The 14,862-nt window shown below is 46.3% G+C and overlaps 3 protein-coding genes across 3 annotated transcripts; all 3 read right to left on the bottom strand.

The window, feature by feature from the left end:
• On the bottom strand, nt 1-927 carry LOC117438690 (olfactory receptor 5G3-like). The gene has a single exon (XM_034074131.1). It carries the CDS (start codon nt 925-927, stop codon nt 1-3), a length of 927 nt encoding a protein of 308 aa, XP_033930022.1.
• A 4,798-nt stretch (nt 928-5,725) lies between these two features.
• Nucleotides 5,726-6,685, bottom strand: LOC117438669 (olfactory receptor 1020-like). Its single transcript, XM_034074110.1, has one exon. The coding sequence runs from the start codon at nt 6,683-6,685 to the stop codon at nt 5,726-5,728; it is 960 nt and encodes a 319-aa protein (XP_033930001.1).
• Nucleotides 6,686-13,550: 6,865 nt separating this feature from the next.
• LOC117438668 (olfactory receptor 1038-like) lies at nt 13,551-14,510 on the bottom strand. The gene has a single exon (XM_034074109.1). The coding sequence runs from the start codon at nt 14,508-14,510 to the stop codon at nt 13,551-13,553; it is 960 nt and encodes a 319-aa protein (XP_033930000.1).
• Between the last annotated feature and the right edge of the window lie 352 nt (nt 14,511-14,862).

The following is a 14,862-nucleotide window of genomic DNA, read 5'->3' as shown; positions in this document are numbered from 1 at the left end:
TCATTTCATTTTCAAGAGTCTCCTCAAAGCCTCCTTCACCTCCTTGTTCCTCAGGCTGTAGATCAAGGGGTTCAGCATGGGAGTCACCACGGTGTAGAGCACCACAGCCCATTTATCTGCTCCTCTTGAGCTGTGTGAGCTGGGGAATAAATACATAAAGAAGGATGCCCCATAGAAGATGCTGACAGTGGTGAGGTGGGAGGTGCAGGTGGAGAAGGCTTTGCGCTTGCCCTCAGCTGAATTGATGCTCAGGATGGTGAGGATGATGGCCACATAGGAGAGCAGGATAACCAGGCTGCTGGACACACCAAAGAGAGATGCTGCAGTGGTCAGGATGATGTGGCTGAGGGTGGTGTCGGAGGTGGAGAGGGAGATGAGAGGGGAAATGTCACAGAAGAAGAGGTCGATGGTGCTGGAGCTGCAGAAGGACAGGGTGGACATGCTGATGGTCTGTCCCACACCATTGGTCAGCCCCATGAGGTAGGAGCCAGTCACCAGCTGGAAACAGCACTTTGGGGACATGACAAGGGGGTAGAGCAGGGGATGGCAAATGGCCACATAACGGTCATAGGCCATTGAAGCCAGAAGGAAGCATTCAGTAATCCCAGAAAGTTGAAAGAGGAAGACCTGAGCCACACACCCAGCATAAGCAATGCTCTTCTTCTCTGACATCAAGTCAACCAACATCTTGGGGGTGATGATGGTGGAAGAACAGAGGTCTACAAAGGCCAGGTTGCCCAGGAAATAATACATGGGGGAGTGGAGGTGGGGGCTGGCCCTGATCAAGATGATGATGCCCAGGTTGCCCACGATGGTGACAAGGTAGGTGAGCAGGAAGAGCAGGAACAAGTTGCCCTGAGTCACCGGCTCCTCTGTGAACCCCACCAGGCTGAACTGGATCACTTGGGTGCAGTTGCTTTGTGCCATGGGCTGGATGGTGCTTTGTGTGTGAGCTGCTGGCTGGAGGTTTCTTGTCCAGCAGGCAGGGATGTGCCAGGTGCAAAAGCATCTGTGTGCTGGGAGCTGCTCAGAGACAGTCCTGCAGGATGTAAAGGGAGAGTTGAGGCACAGATCAATGAGGAACAGGTTGGGGAAAGTCCTGTCCCAGCACAGGGAGAACAAAGGGGTGCTCAAGCACTTCAACACCATGGCACAAGGTGGTGCCTGCTCCTCTGGCTCACCTGCAGATGCTGAGCAATGAGCCCTGTGGAAAGCAGTGGGGAGGTTGCACACCCGAGCAGCTTTACCTTAGTGCTGCACTTCATTGCCTGCGTTAGTGCTGAGCCTGGGGCTTGCAGACCATGCGGCTCCACCTGGAACACAGAGAAACGTGGTGCTTTCACAGTGCAGAGTTGATCCTTCATGCTTTTGAGGGCATTTCCCAACCACCTGCTTCTTCCCTCTCTGCTTGGGCTTCTTCGTTACTGGAATGGATTCCTGATCTATAGGAAGTTAGGTTAGCCACAACCTGCTGTAGTGGATGGAGGGAGTTGGCACTGAATGAGCTTTAAGGTCCCTTCCAATGCAAGCTATGATCTTATGCAAGTTTACACAGAGGTTTGTATTGGTTTCCCCTCCCTCCTGTGTGTTCTCCATGAGGCTGATCTCCAAACCTGCCTTCTCAGCAGCTGCATGGGGAGGACACAGCACAAGCAGCTCCCTGGGAAGCCCAGAGCATCCTCAAGAAGCCCAGGAGCCTGCAGGAGGGCAGGAGATGAAGACAGGAGCTGCTGCTTGTTGCCAAGAGAGAAGCACAGGAGAATGATGGGCTGAAAGATGCTGCCCCTCACTTACATCTCAGCTCTGTCTCTGCTGCCCTCCTGATGCTCTCGCAGATGGATGTGAAGATGAAGGTGGCTGGAGCTGTGCAGGGAGCCTGGCAATGAACCAGCATCAGCAAAGCCCCTTCCTATTTGATGGGATGTGGGGATGTGGGGACTGTGAATGTCTTTGGGCCCCAGGAGGTGACAAAGCCCACAGCAGGTCATTATCTCTTCTCTGTGCTGATTAGTGTGGGGATGAAGTGTACCCAGAGGAGATGACCTCAGCTTGAGCAAGCAACAGGGCTTTGGGCTCCCTTAGAGCAAACCACACAACAACCCCACCTTTCACATCCACTTTTGGAGCATTTCTGAGGCAGTTACAGCTGCACAAGGGCCATGGTTGGCATTATCATGGCAGGGAGCTGAGGGGAACCTTGCTGATGGGAGGTGGTACCAGGGTCCATCAGCAATGTCAGGCATCACAGTCAGGAGTGAGTTTACAGGAAGATGTTAACAAGGGGCAATGGTGAGAATAGAAATGGTTGCAGGAACTCTTCTTTGCATGGCTGAAATCCTGTTTAAGTAGCATTGGAAAAGCCAGTTTAAAAAGTTATGGGAATAATCAGTGGTGAATTAGGTAGACAGTCACTTGCCACCACCGCCTGCACTCAGTGTGGAAGAAGGGGAAAGACATGTCCCCAAATCCACCTATTTACAGCAAATTGTTCCTGGGGTTTATTAGTGCACCTGGAGATGAAGAGAATGATGCTTCCTGTGGATTTTGGTTGTTGTCAGGCAAAGGGTGTAAAATCAACTCTGAAAGGCATTGTGGTGCTTGCGCATCTGAGAGACATGGAGTGGATGAGCCATGCCTGAGCACAGCTGCACAGTCGCAATGATGAGCATCTCATAGGATGCTTCTGACATACTTGTGGACTATGCAAGGAATTTAGTCTGACCTTGGCAACAGAATGAGAATGGGTTTTAGGGACATTTCAGATCTTGTAGAGGGCCCCAAACGGGACATGAAGCACAAGTGACTCCATCTCTGGAGCTGCTGTTTTCCCTCTGTGCACACTTGAGAGCCCAGATTTCCATCCCCAGTGGGATTATCCACATGCAGTGCCTGGATGTCCAACAGCTGAGCTGGTGGCTCTGGGCTTCCACTGTATTGAAGGGTGAGAAATTGGCATTTTGAGGCAATGATGAGTTGTGCCAGGCTGAACTAATAGGCCTTTATCCCCCTGAGCAGCCTCAGCTGGGGCTTCATCCCCACCCTCTGCACAATTGCCCCCATCTCTATTTAAGCTCACTCCAGGGAGGTTGGCTTTTATTAGAGGCATTGTGGTTTCCAGTTTAGAACGAGTTGTGTCCACTTATGAAATAGTTTGATGGTGACCTTGGTTTGCTACTGGATTTCCCTAACTGCTGCTGGACCTGATGCTGACCAGGGGATTTACTTCATCTGGGTCTTGTTTTTGTTCTTGGACCTGCCTCATCATCACCAGATTTCCTGATGCTCTGGAGTCTTGGCTGAACGTGGCCCAGGTCTCTGTTCCTGCCATATTTCTGTAGTTCAGGTATTGTGGGATGGTCCCTGCTCACTGTGGTGTCCCCTTTGGCTCTGTTTAAAGAGATGAATGATGCAAACCCCTGTGGTGGCCCCCAGGCTCCTGCAGAGCAGAGCTATCATCCTTCATAGACAACAGTGCTCACTGCTCTGACTGTCCCTCTCTATTTGGAACATGTCCCTGCATGGGCAAAATAGGAGCTAGTGTTCTCAGTGAGGGCAATAGGGTAAAGAACTGAACATTATATACAAGTGTCATTCTCTGGTCCATAGTGACTTGTCCTTTTCCAAGTGTAATATTATACTTTGATCGAGATGAAATCTGGTATATATTTGGTGTGTGCATTTTGTGTCTCCAGCCAGGAGTTTCTGCATTGTGTAGACCCTTTCCTCTGCAATGACTGAAGCAGAATCATGCAATGATGCTCTCAGTATAAAATGTATTCCAAAACCTCAAACCTCTTTCTTATATTGCTGGAATTGACAATTGTGCCTCCCTGCACATTAGATTGAGCTTCCTCTTGGACATTCACAGAGTTGAATCCACTCTGTACAAGACTATGGAAATCCAGAGCTCTCTTGGGAACATAGCACCAAGTCTGGATAAATGTTTGAGTATTTCTGTATCTCTGCTTTGAGGACTTTATTAAAGCCAAGAGGAAATAAAGACACCAGAGTGGGGTAATGAACCCTACAGATGACACTTCTCTTCTAGGTCCCTTTTCCACAAAAGCTTGGGTCAGATGAATTTTGAGGCCAAACTTTGGCTTCTTGTGGCTCTAAGATTTTATATGTATGGTCTGAGCAGCAATATCCAACAAAACAGAGGAAGAAAACAAGGTGTGGTGAAGTTTCTATAGGAAGTCTTGTGTTATGATCTCTTAGCAGCCTTCCAGTATGTGAAGGGGAGGCTATAGGGATGCTGGGGATGGACTCTTCCTGAGGGACTGTAGGGACAGGACAAGGGGTAATGGGTTAAAATTGAAACAGGGGAAGTTTAGATTGGATCTAAGGAAGAAATTCTTTCCTGTGAGGGTGCTGAGGCACTGGAATGGGTTGCCCAGGGAGGTTGTGAATGCTCCATCCCTGGCGGTGTTTATGGCCAGGTTGGACCATGGGTGTCATGGCTTAGTGTGAAGTGTCCCTGCCCATGGCAGGGGGGCTGGAAATGGATGATTTTAAGGTCCTTTCTAACCATTCTATGATTCTAATGATATCAAAGGTCTGTGTCCTGCCAAGCTCTTTAGCATCTGATTACATCAGTTCTGCCTCCTTCACTGAGTAAAGGCTGAAGCCACTTTCCCGCAGACAAAAGAGAAAATCTCATCTCTTGCTGCTGTTTGCCAGAGCACACAAAAGAGACTGTTCACCATCCATATTCTGTTCAAAGCATCAGTTAATTCCCACTCACAGCAGGTAAAGATATTTTCCCCATCAGTGTGTTTTGGTTTCTCTGAGACCCAGACAGCTCTCAGTTAGGATCGATTCTGTGTTCAGGATTGTCTTTCATCTATGGAAATGAGCCACTGTCTTAACTCCTATATGAGATAAACCATTTGGTATTTCCTGGTGTGCATTAGCAAGAGTTCAGCATGGGCATGGAATGTGGGTGCTTGTCTTGTGCTGGAATTCTATGGATTGCACCATTTAAGTGAATGGCACTTCAGATGAATGTAAGACATCCCTTAAAATGAGTGGGATGAAGCCTTAATATGCCCAAATTGTCCTTAACACTGGGTAGCCTCAGCACCATTCATCATCCTGGATTACGAATGATATTGTCTACAGTTTCTTACTTAAAGTGAAATCTACTTTGAAGTTGCAGCCTGGGGAGGGATACCTCTTGATATACTAAAGTGCAGCCTGAGACCTTGATTCCCACCAACTTCTGCTCTTCGAAAGGCACAAACAAATGCAACGAATCTTTTGAAGCCTTTTCTCTGACTCTTTCCCAGCAAACAAATGTAAAACTGCACTTCCTGTTCCCTCCCACCCCAGCAGCTTTAATAAAGAGCTCACAGGTAAGAGTGAGGAATTTTATTGGAGCTGAGGGACAAGGTCAAGAATCTTGCAAGAAAAATAAGTATTTATCAGTGACAAAGGCTATAACTGGATAAAGCTGATTGGTGTTTCCTGTGAGGAAAAGAGGCCTGGGATAATTCAGGGCAATTTCTTCCTACAGACAGGTGACTGTGATATAAATTGAAGATTGAGTCTCCTTCTCCTCTTGATCTCTTCCATGGAAGAAGTGATGGTCGGGTCCATTTCTCATGCAATACTGTCAGTGACTTTTTGTTCAGGAATTGTTTTAGAACCTACATAAAATCATGAGGGGTAGTGGGAAATCCCAGTGCTTTAGTGCCTCATAGGCTTTCCACTTGACATGTAATCCTCATGTCCTAAATGATACAAGTCTTGCATGTTGCCAGTGCCTGAAAAGCATTCTCCCAGACTTCAGCAGAGCCCCCTTCACCTCCTTGTTCCTCAGGCTGTAGATGAATGGGTTGAGCATGGGAGTGACCACGGCGTAGAAGATGGAGGCCACCTTATCCAGGCTTCTGTGGCTAGAAGAGGGTTGCAGGTACATGAAGAATCCTGGCCCAAAGAATAAGGAAACTGCCATCAAATGGGAGGCACAGGTGTGGAAGGCTCTGGCCCTGCTCTGTGCTGAGCACATCCTCAGCACTGTGCGAATGATAGAGATGTAGGAGAGCAAAATGATCATGCTCGTGCCCACCACATTGATGGTGACAAAGGCAAAGATGACCATCTCACTGCTGTGGGTGTCAGAGCACACGAGCTTTAGCACAGGGGATACGTCACAGAAGAAGTGGTCAATGCGGTTGGGACCAGAGAAGGAACCTCCAAACACACACCATGTGTAGATGATGGCACTGAGGAAGGCGAATAGATAGGATGATGCTACCAGCTGCCAGCAGACACGGCTGGAGATGATGGTCACATAGAGCAGGGGCTGGCAGATGGCAACGTGCCGGTCATAGGCCATCATGGCCAGCAGGTGACACTCAACAGTACCGAAGAAAACAAAGATGAAGAACTGCATCATGCAGGCAGTGAAAGAAATGGTTTTGTCCTCTGATAAGAGGTCTGCCAGCATCCTGGGGGAGATGACTGTGGAATAGCAGATGTCAATAAAGGCGAAATGGGTGAGGAGGAAGTACATGGGGGTGTGAAGGCTGGGAGACACCCGAACCAATGTGATAATGCCAACGTTCCCCACCAGAGTGACTATGTAAATCAATAGAAATAAGACAAAAAGAGGTGTCTGTGCATATGGTCTGTCTGTAATTCCCAACAGGATGAATTTAATCTGGGTTTGATTTCCTCCCATCACCTGGTGTTACCTGCTGAGGCAAAAGGAAGAGAAACAGAACACGTTTTAAAAGTGGACATTCACTTTTGGGCCATATATAACAACTATCAGTCACTATTTTAACTGCCACATTTTGGATAAATTCACATATTCTGGTATAGATTTAACCCCAAACTATATGTTTTTTGGTTTTCAGTGAAGGTATTTCTAAAAGACCAGGAAGCACACTGAAGCAACAAATGTCTTTTTTGGTTTTCTACGCTGGAACACTTTAAAACGATGGATTTATTTAGACACTTTTGGACCATAGTTTAATCCAAACACTGGCCAGTTTAACTGTCAAATCACTGTATATTCTACTGTATTTTTAAGCCAAATTACATATATATTGTGTTATACAGTTGACGTATCTTGAAAAGAACAAGGAGCACGTTGAAGGAACAAATGGCATTTTCAGTGCTAGGACCCTTAAAACTATCAATTCATTCAAGCACATGTGTTTTCAGATTAAAGAAAAGAATCAGATCTTTCTTCACTTTCACTTTTCAGTTTTCAGAGCTAATTTGTTCAAAAGACACATGAAAACCTCATAGTAACACAGGTAAACCAGGAGGATAGAAAGTCCCAGTCCCAGTGAAATCCAGCTTACACAAGAATGAACTGCACCCATTTTCACTTGGCTTTTAGTTATCATTCCAATCAACAAACCACATTTATCAAACTGTTTGAGATCATTCCTAACAGATAACATTCTCATGATTTATAGTTTTCTGAGCTCCAGCACGTTGAAGCATCCTAAATCTATGAGCATTCAGCTGCTTGCATTAAAAAGGCGTTGATGTTACAATGTGCTGATTTGTTAGTGACTACATTCTGCTGACAATCTGGAATGTTGCATTTCTTTAGAACAAAATAAGATTCATCCTCATTAACTCTTGAATAAATCAGTGCATCTGCGTTAGCTGCCTATGGGAAAGAAAACAACCTGCACAAACCATTGCTTCCTCTTCTTATAAAGAAAACCCACACAGGTAAGTCTGATTTCTGATGCAGCTTTTCTAAAGAGGAAAAGAGAACATTCAGAAGCAAGCCCATTGCATCAATGGAGGTGAGGCTCTGCTTTGTGTTGGTGTTACCTCCTGTACCTTCCTTCTGCCACAGAGTGATGGGAGCCAAGGGTTTATCCCCAGTGCAGCAGAGAACATCCAGGTGCCAGCATCAGCTCTGTTCAGCTCCTGATGTGAAGAGAGGTGAGCTCCTGCCAGACTGCAAGAGCCCAGCTTGTGGTGCTGGGGCTGTAAATACAGTTGCATGTGCTCTCCTGGGAGGAAGCCTCCAGGGCTGCTCATGCTTTAGCAGAGGAAAACAAAGAGAAGGAAAAGCAAAGGGTGTGAAATCACCTCTGAAAGGCATTGTGGTGCTTGGGCATCTGAGAGACATGGCATGGATGAGCCATGCCTGAGCACAGCTGCACAGCAGCAGTGATGAGGGCTCATAGGATGCTTCTGACATACTTGTGGACCATGCAAATGTTTTGGTCTGAACAGGCTGACACAATAAAAATGGGTTCAGAAACAGATCTGACCTTGAGGACAGTCTGCAAATGGTAAATGGAGCATAAGTGACTCCATCACTAGAGCTGCTAACATCCATCTGTGCACACTTGAGAGCCCAGATTTCCATTCCTAGTGAGGTTACACATATATGTAGAGCCTGGATGTCCAAGAGCTGAGCTGGTGCCTCTGGGCTTCCACTGTATTCAAGGGTGAGAAATGGGCATTTTCACACAGTGATGAATTGTCCCAGCTTTAACTAATACACCTTTATGCCTGTGAGCAGTCTCCTCTGGGGTTCCATCCTGAGCCTTTGCCCATTTGTCCCCTATCTCTATCAAAGCTCAGGGAGGTTGAGGTTTTTCTAGAGGACTTTTATTTTCTAGTTTATCTGGAGTTCTGCACACCTTTGGAATGCTTTGATGGTCCAAGGCCAGGTTGGATGAAGCCTTGGGTGATATGGTTTAGTGTGAGGTGTCCCTGCCCATGGCAGGGGGGTTGGAACTGGATGATCTTAAGGTCCTTTCCAAACCTAACTATTCTATGATTCTATGGTGATTTTGGCTTTCTCATTTATCTTCTTAGCAAGTTTTGGAACTGTTCCTGAACAAGGGATTGACTTGACCTCTATAGGCTTGGTTCTGGATCTGCCTCATCATCACCTACTTGCCTGATGCTGTGTAAACTTATTCCACTTATTCTGCTGTACTTATGCCAGGTCTTCTGTTCCTGCTCTACTTCTCTTGCTCAGTTACTGTGGGATGGGCCCTGCACACCAGGGTGTTCTCCTTTGGTTCTCTTTATAGAGGTTCAAGACACAAAGCCCTGTGGCAGTCTTCAGGCTCCTGCAGAGCAGAACCCATCACCCTCTGCACCCAACAGCCCAGCTAGTGATCATTGCTCTGCCAGTCCTTCTGCATCCAGAACATGTCCCTACATGGGCAAATGAGGAGATAGTATTTTCAGTGAGGGGAGTAGAGTAATAAATTGAACGTTATATTCAGTTGTTATTATCTTTTCCTTTGTGCCTTCTCCTTTACCAAGTACAACATTAGACTTTCATTCTTCAGTAGATTGGCAACACCTTGTTTAGGAAGTGGCTTTGGCACAATGTTTATCTGCTGGTTTTGTGGCTTTGTTTTCCCAGCCTCTTCCTTAGGCTTCCAGTCTCGGTTGGAACCATTTCTCTGTCTTGCTTTCTTCCTACAACTGGTTTGTGCAACAAGACCACAGATAATCTGATTTATCTACTTGTTTTTTGCCTGTTGGTTTTTTTCCTCTCCTTCTCGGTCTGTTCAGATGTACACTTGACAAGGCTCTGGAAGGGATTGGAACCCCAAATGATGCCAAGACTGTGGCAGTGTGCACTGCTGGGGGATCAGGCTGATCCGTGTGACATGCACCTTCCTGTCATGTTTGGCTGTAGGTGGAGGTTCCCCATAACCCCCATGAAGGCTTTAACCTGCCTGAGGAGAGACTGAGCTGAGCTCTGAGGCAGAAGCTGTTCCCTGGGAGGGTGCTGAGGCGCTGGCACAGGGTGCCCAGAGAAGCTGTGGCTGCCCCATCCCTGGCAGTGCTCAAGGCCAGGTTGGACACAGGGGCTTGGAGCAGCTGCTCCAGTGGAAGGGGTCCCTTCCCATGGCAGGGGTTGGAGCTGGAGGAGCTTTAAGGTCCCTTCCAACCCAAACCTTTCTATGATTCCATGTCTCTGGGATAGCTCTATGGCTCAGCCATAACTCCTAGTTTCTCTATGGTCTTGACAGAGGCTGCAGCTCTATGATCAGGGGTCATAGACAAACTGGAGTATTTGGGGTTTTATTTGTATACCATGTTTTTCCACCAAGGACCAACTCTCTGTGCAGGAAAGCAGCAGGGTAGACATCAGGGCAGGCAATGCCATTGCTCCAGGTTGTCATGTATTAAGTCTGAAGGCTGCTGAGCAACACCAAAGCTCGTGTGCTTTGCTGTGGTCAGGCTGCCATGGAGATCATGGCTTTTATTGCTGCCAACAGGGGAATAGAAAGCAATGGTGTGGAGCAGGGGACAGGGGTTCCTTGATAGTATCTGCCCTTTGGTGGGAATTTATCACTACCACATCTTAAAACACTTTCAACAAGCCTTCTTTCATAACAGAGGTCACACACTTAAATTCTTGCTGTCTGAAATGAGATGAGGTTAATGGTGCTGGAAACCATTGAATGAGGTTTGTACATCAAAACCTAACAATCTCCCTGCATGGCATCACACGTATTTGCTGTCATCTCTATTTCTCTGGCTAAAGGTGTTTTTGTCCTTTTCTTAAGTCCTTTACTGAGTTTAGCAACACTGTCTAGAAATGGAGGTTGATTCAGTGGAACAGTAGAATTCACTTTCTGTTTATTCTGATTTGCCAAGCAAAAGGGAGACAAAAAGGAAAAGAGCTTTAAGCTCATCAAGTTCAACTTTCCCAGCCCTGCCAAGGCCACACCTAACCCATGGCACTGAGGGGTGTGAACCCTTGCAGGGCTGGTGCCTGCAGCCCTGCCCTGGGCAGCCTGTTCCAATGCCTGAGCACGCTGTGGGGCAGGAATTGCTCCTCAGCTCCATCTAAACCTGCCCTGGTGCAGCTCGAGGCCGTTTCCTCTTGTCCCATCCCTTGTTCCTTTTGAGCAGGGAAGAGTCCCCTCCAGGCTCCATCATCCTGTCAGGCAGGTGTAGGGAGTGATAACATCCTCTGGCAATGTATTGCTGGAATTCACAATTGTGCCTCTCCAGTACCTGTATTTTGAGGCCAGATTTGGGCTTTTTGTGGCTCTAAGATTCCATACATATAGGCTAAGCAGAAATATCCAATAAAGTAGATTGGAAGAAAACAAGGTTTGGTGAAGTTTTCAAAGGAAGTTCTCTGATATCAAAGATCTTTCTCCTGCAAACTCTATAGCATTTAAAGATGAAGGTTTTGGCTCCTTCATTGACGACAGGTAGAAGCCATGTTCCCCTACACCTAAGGTGATGTGTTCTTTCATACTGTTGTTTTTCAGAGCACATAAACAGTCTGTTCACAATCCATATACTTTCGAAATATAAGTTAATTCTCACAACAGCTAAAGGAAAGATATTTTCCCCCATCATTGTGTTTTGGCTTTTTTCAAACCCAGAAAGCTCTCAGTTACCATGGATTCAGTGTTCAGGGTTGTCTTTAAAGAGTGGAAGATTTCTACAGAACTAATTCTTATATGTGAAGCTACATCCTGGGGAGGGATTCTCCTTGATATTCAAAGCTGGTGACTCTGGGCTTCCAGTGTATTGAAGGGTGAGAAATGGGCATTTCCCGGCAATGATGAATTCTCCCAGGCTGAACTAATAGGCCTTTATCCCTCTGAGCAGCCTCAGCTGAGGCTCCATCCTCACCCTCTGCCCATTTGTCCCCCACCTCTATTTAATCTCAGCCCAGGGAAGCTGGGCTCTGTTTGTGTTTTGGTTTCCAGTTTAACAGGACTTGTGCACATCTAAGGAATCCTTTGATGGTGACCAAAGCTTGCTCATGTACCTTCCCAGCAATTGCTGCACCTGACCCTAATTCAGTGATTGACATGATTTGTGTTGTCTTGCTTTGGCTTAGTCTCGACCTGCCTCATAATCCCCAACTTATCTGATGCTCTGGAGTCTTGGATGAACTTGGCCCATGTCTCTGTTCCTGCTCTACTTCTCTTGCTCAGGTTCTTTGGGATGGTCCCTGCACACCAGGGTGTTCTCTTCTGGTTCTCTTTAGACAGATAAAGGACACAAACCCCTGTGGTACTTTCCAGGCTCCTGCAGAGCAGAGCCCATTACTCTCTGCACCCAAATGCCCAGCCAGGGATCACTGCTCTGCCAGTCCCTCTCCATCCACACCATATCCCTGCATGAGGAAATGAAGATACAATCCAATCAGTGAGGGAAATTAGAGTGAGAAACTGAACATTACATTCAAGTGTTATTTTCTGGTCTTTGGTGCATTCTCCTTTACCAAGTATAATATTAGGTATTTAGTGATTGGCAGCACTTTGCTTTGGAAATAGCTTTGTCATGATGTTTATCCGCTGATTTTGTGACAGAAGAGACCAGGGCTTCACTTGACACCAAGGACTTTTGTTTCCCCACCTGATTTCTTGTGCTTACAGACTTGGTCTGCAATGATTTGCAAGTCTTGCTTGGTTTCTACAACTGGCTTGTGCTACAAGACCACCGACAATCTGATTTCTCTGCTCTATGTCATTACATATCACTTTTCCCCCTTCCTGTTGGTCTTTTAAGATACCTACTGCATGTATATGACAAACTAGAATGAAGAAACCAAGGTGTGCTGAAGGTTTTCAAGGAAGCTCTGATTTCAAAGGCCTTTGTTCTTCCTGGCTTTTCAGCATTTAATTACATTGATTGTGGCTCCTTTGTTGACCACAAATAGAAGACACTTCTGCCTCAGACCTAAGTCACCATCAACAGGATTAATTTGTAAGTGACATAGGCCATTTGTTTTTCCCTGGAGTGCTTTAGCATGAGCTGGGCATGGACATGGGATGTGGGTGATTATCTCCAAGTGGAATTCCATTGATCTCACCATTTAAGTAAACAGGACTTAAGATGAATGCAAAACACCTCTTAAAATGAATGGGATGAGCCCTTGATTTGCCCAAATTGTCCTTACCACTGGGTGGTCTCAGCACAGTTCATCATTCTGAGTAAAGATTTCTATTCTCTATAGGTGCCTTCTTTGAAATGAAATCTAGTCTGAAGCTGCAGAATGGGGAGAGATTGCCCGTGATATTCAAATGTGCATCTTTGGGCCTTCATTCCCACCAGCTTCTGCTCTTTGAAAGGCACAAACAAATGCAAAGAATCTTTTGAAACCTTTTCTCTGACTCTTTCTCAGCCAGCAAATGTAAAACTGCACTTCCTGTTCCCTCCCACCCCAGCAGCTTTAATAAAGAGCTCACAGGTAAGAGTGAGGAATTTTATTGGAGCTGAGGGACAAGGTCAAGAATCTTGCAAGAAAAATAGGTATTATCAGTGACAAAGGCTATAACCGGATAAAGCTGATTGGTGTTTCTGTGAGGAAATGAGGCCTGGGATAATTCAGGGCAATTGCTTCATACAAAGTGGTGACTGTGAAGTTAATTGAAGGTTGAGGTTCCTCTCCTCTTGATATCCATCTAAGAAAGAAAGAAGTGATTTGTGGGGCTATTTCACATTCAATACTGTCATTGACTTTTGTGCATGAACTGTGGAAGAAACTACATAGAATCATGAGGATTAGTGGAAAATCCCATTGCTTCAGTGCCTCATAGGCTGTCTGACAATGCATGAAATCTTCATGTCCTTAATGATAAAACTCTTCTATGTTGCCAGTGGTTGAAGAACGTGCTCCTGCACTTGACCAGGGCCCCCTTCACCTCCTTGTTCCTCAGGCTGTAGATGAATGGGTTGAGCATGGGGGTGACCACGGCGTAGAAAATGGAAGCCACCTTATCCAGGCTTCTGTGGCTAGAAGAAGGTTGTAGGTACATGAAGAATGCTGACCCAAAGAATAAGGAAACTGCCATCAAATGGGAGGCACAGGTGTGGAAGGCTCTGGCCCTGCTCTGTGCTGAGCACATCCTCAGCACTGTGCGAACGATAGAGATGTAGGAGAGCAAAATGATCATGCTCGTGCCCACCACATTGATGGTGACAAAGGCAAAGATGACCATCTCACTGCTGTGGGTGTCAGAGCACACGAGCTTTAGCACAGGGGATACGTCGCAAAAAAAGTGGTCAATGCGGTTGGGACCACAGAAGGAACCTCCAAACACACACCATGTGTAGACGATGGCACTGAGGAAGGCGAATAGGTAGGATGATGCTACCAGCTGCCAGCAGACACGGCTGGAGATGATGGTCACATAGAGCAGGGGCTGGCAGATGGCAACGTGCCGGTCGTAGGCCATCATGGCCAGCAGGTGACACTCAACAACAGCGAAGTGTGTAAAGCTTTGACACTGCATCATGCAGGCAGTGAAAGAAATGGTTTTGTCCTCTGATAAGAGGTCTGCCAGCATCCTGGGGGAGATGACTGTGGAATAGCAGATGTCAATGAAGGCGAAATGGGTGAGGAGGAAGTACATGGGGGTGTGGAGGCTGGGAGACACCCGAACCAATGTGATAATGCCAACATTCCCCACCAGAGTGACAATGTAAATCAGTAGAAAGAAGACAAAAAGAGGAGTTTGTGCACATGGTCTGTCTGTAATTCCCAAGAGGATGAATTTAATCTGGGTTTGATTTCCTCCCATCACCTGGTGTTACCTGCTGAGGCAAAAGGAAGAGAAACAGAACACTTTTTGAAAGTGGACATTCACTCTTGGACCATATTTAATGACTATCAGTCACTATTTTAACTGCCACATTTTGGTTAAATTCACATATTTTGCTATAGATTTAACCCCAAGCTATATGTTTTTTGGTTTTCAGTGAAGGTACTTGAAAAGAACGGGAAGCACAGTGAAGCAACAAATGGTGTCTTTGGTTTTCTATGCTGGAACACTTAAAACAAGGGATTTCTTTACGCACTTTTGGACCATAGTTTAATCCAAACAATGGTCAGTTTAACTGCCAAATTACTGTATTTTCTAAAGTATTTTTTAA

The sequence above is a fragment of the Melopsittacus undulatus genome, unplaced genomic scaffold (genome assembly GCF_012275295.1).
Source record: "Melopsittacus undulatus isolate bMelUnd1 unplaced genomic scaffold, bMelUnd1.mat.Z mat_scaffold_55_arrow_ctg1, whole genome shotgun sequence".
In the NCBI taxonomy this organism is placed as follows: Eukaryota; Metazoa; Chordata; class Aves; order Psittaciformes; family Psittaculidae; genus Melopsittacus; species Melopsittacus undulatus.
This window is presented reverse-complemented; position numbering and strand designations above follow the sequence as displayed.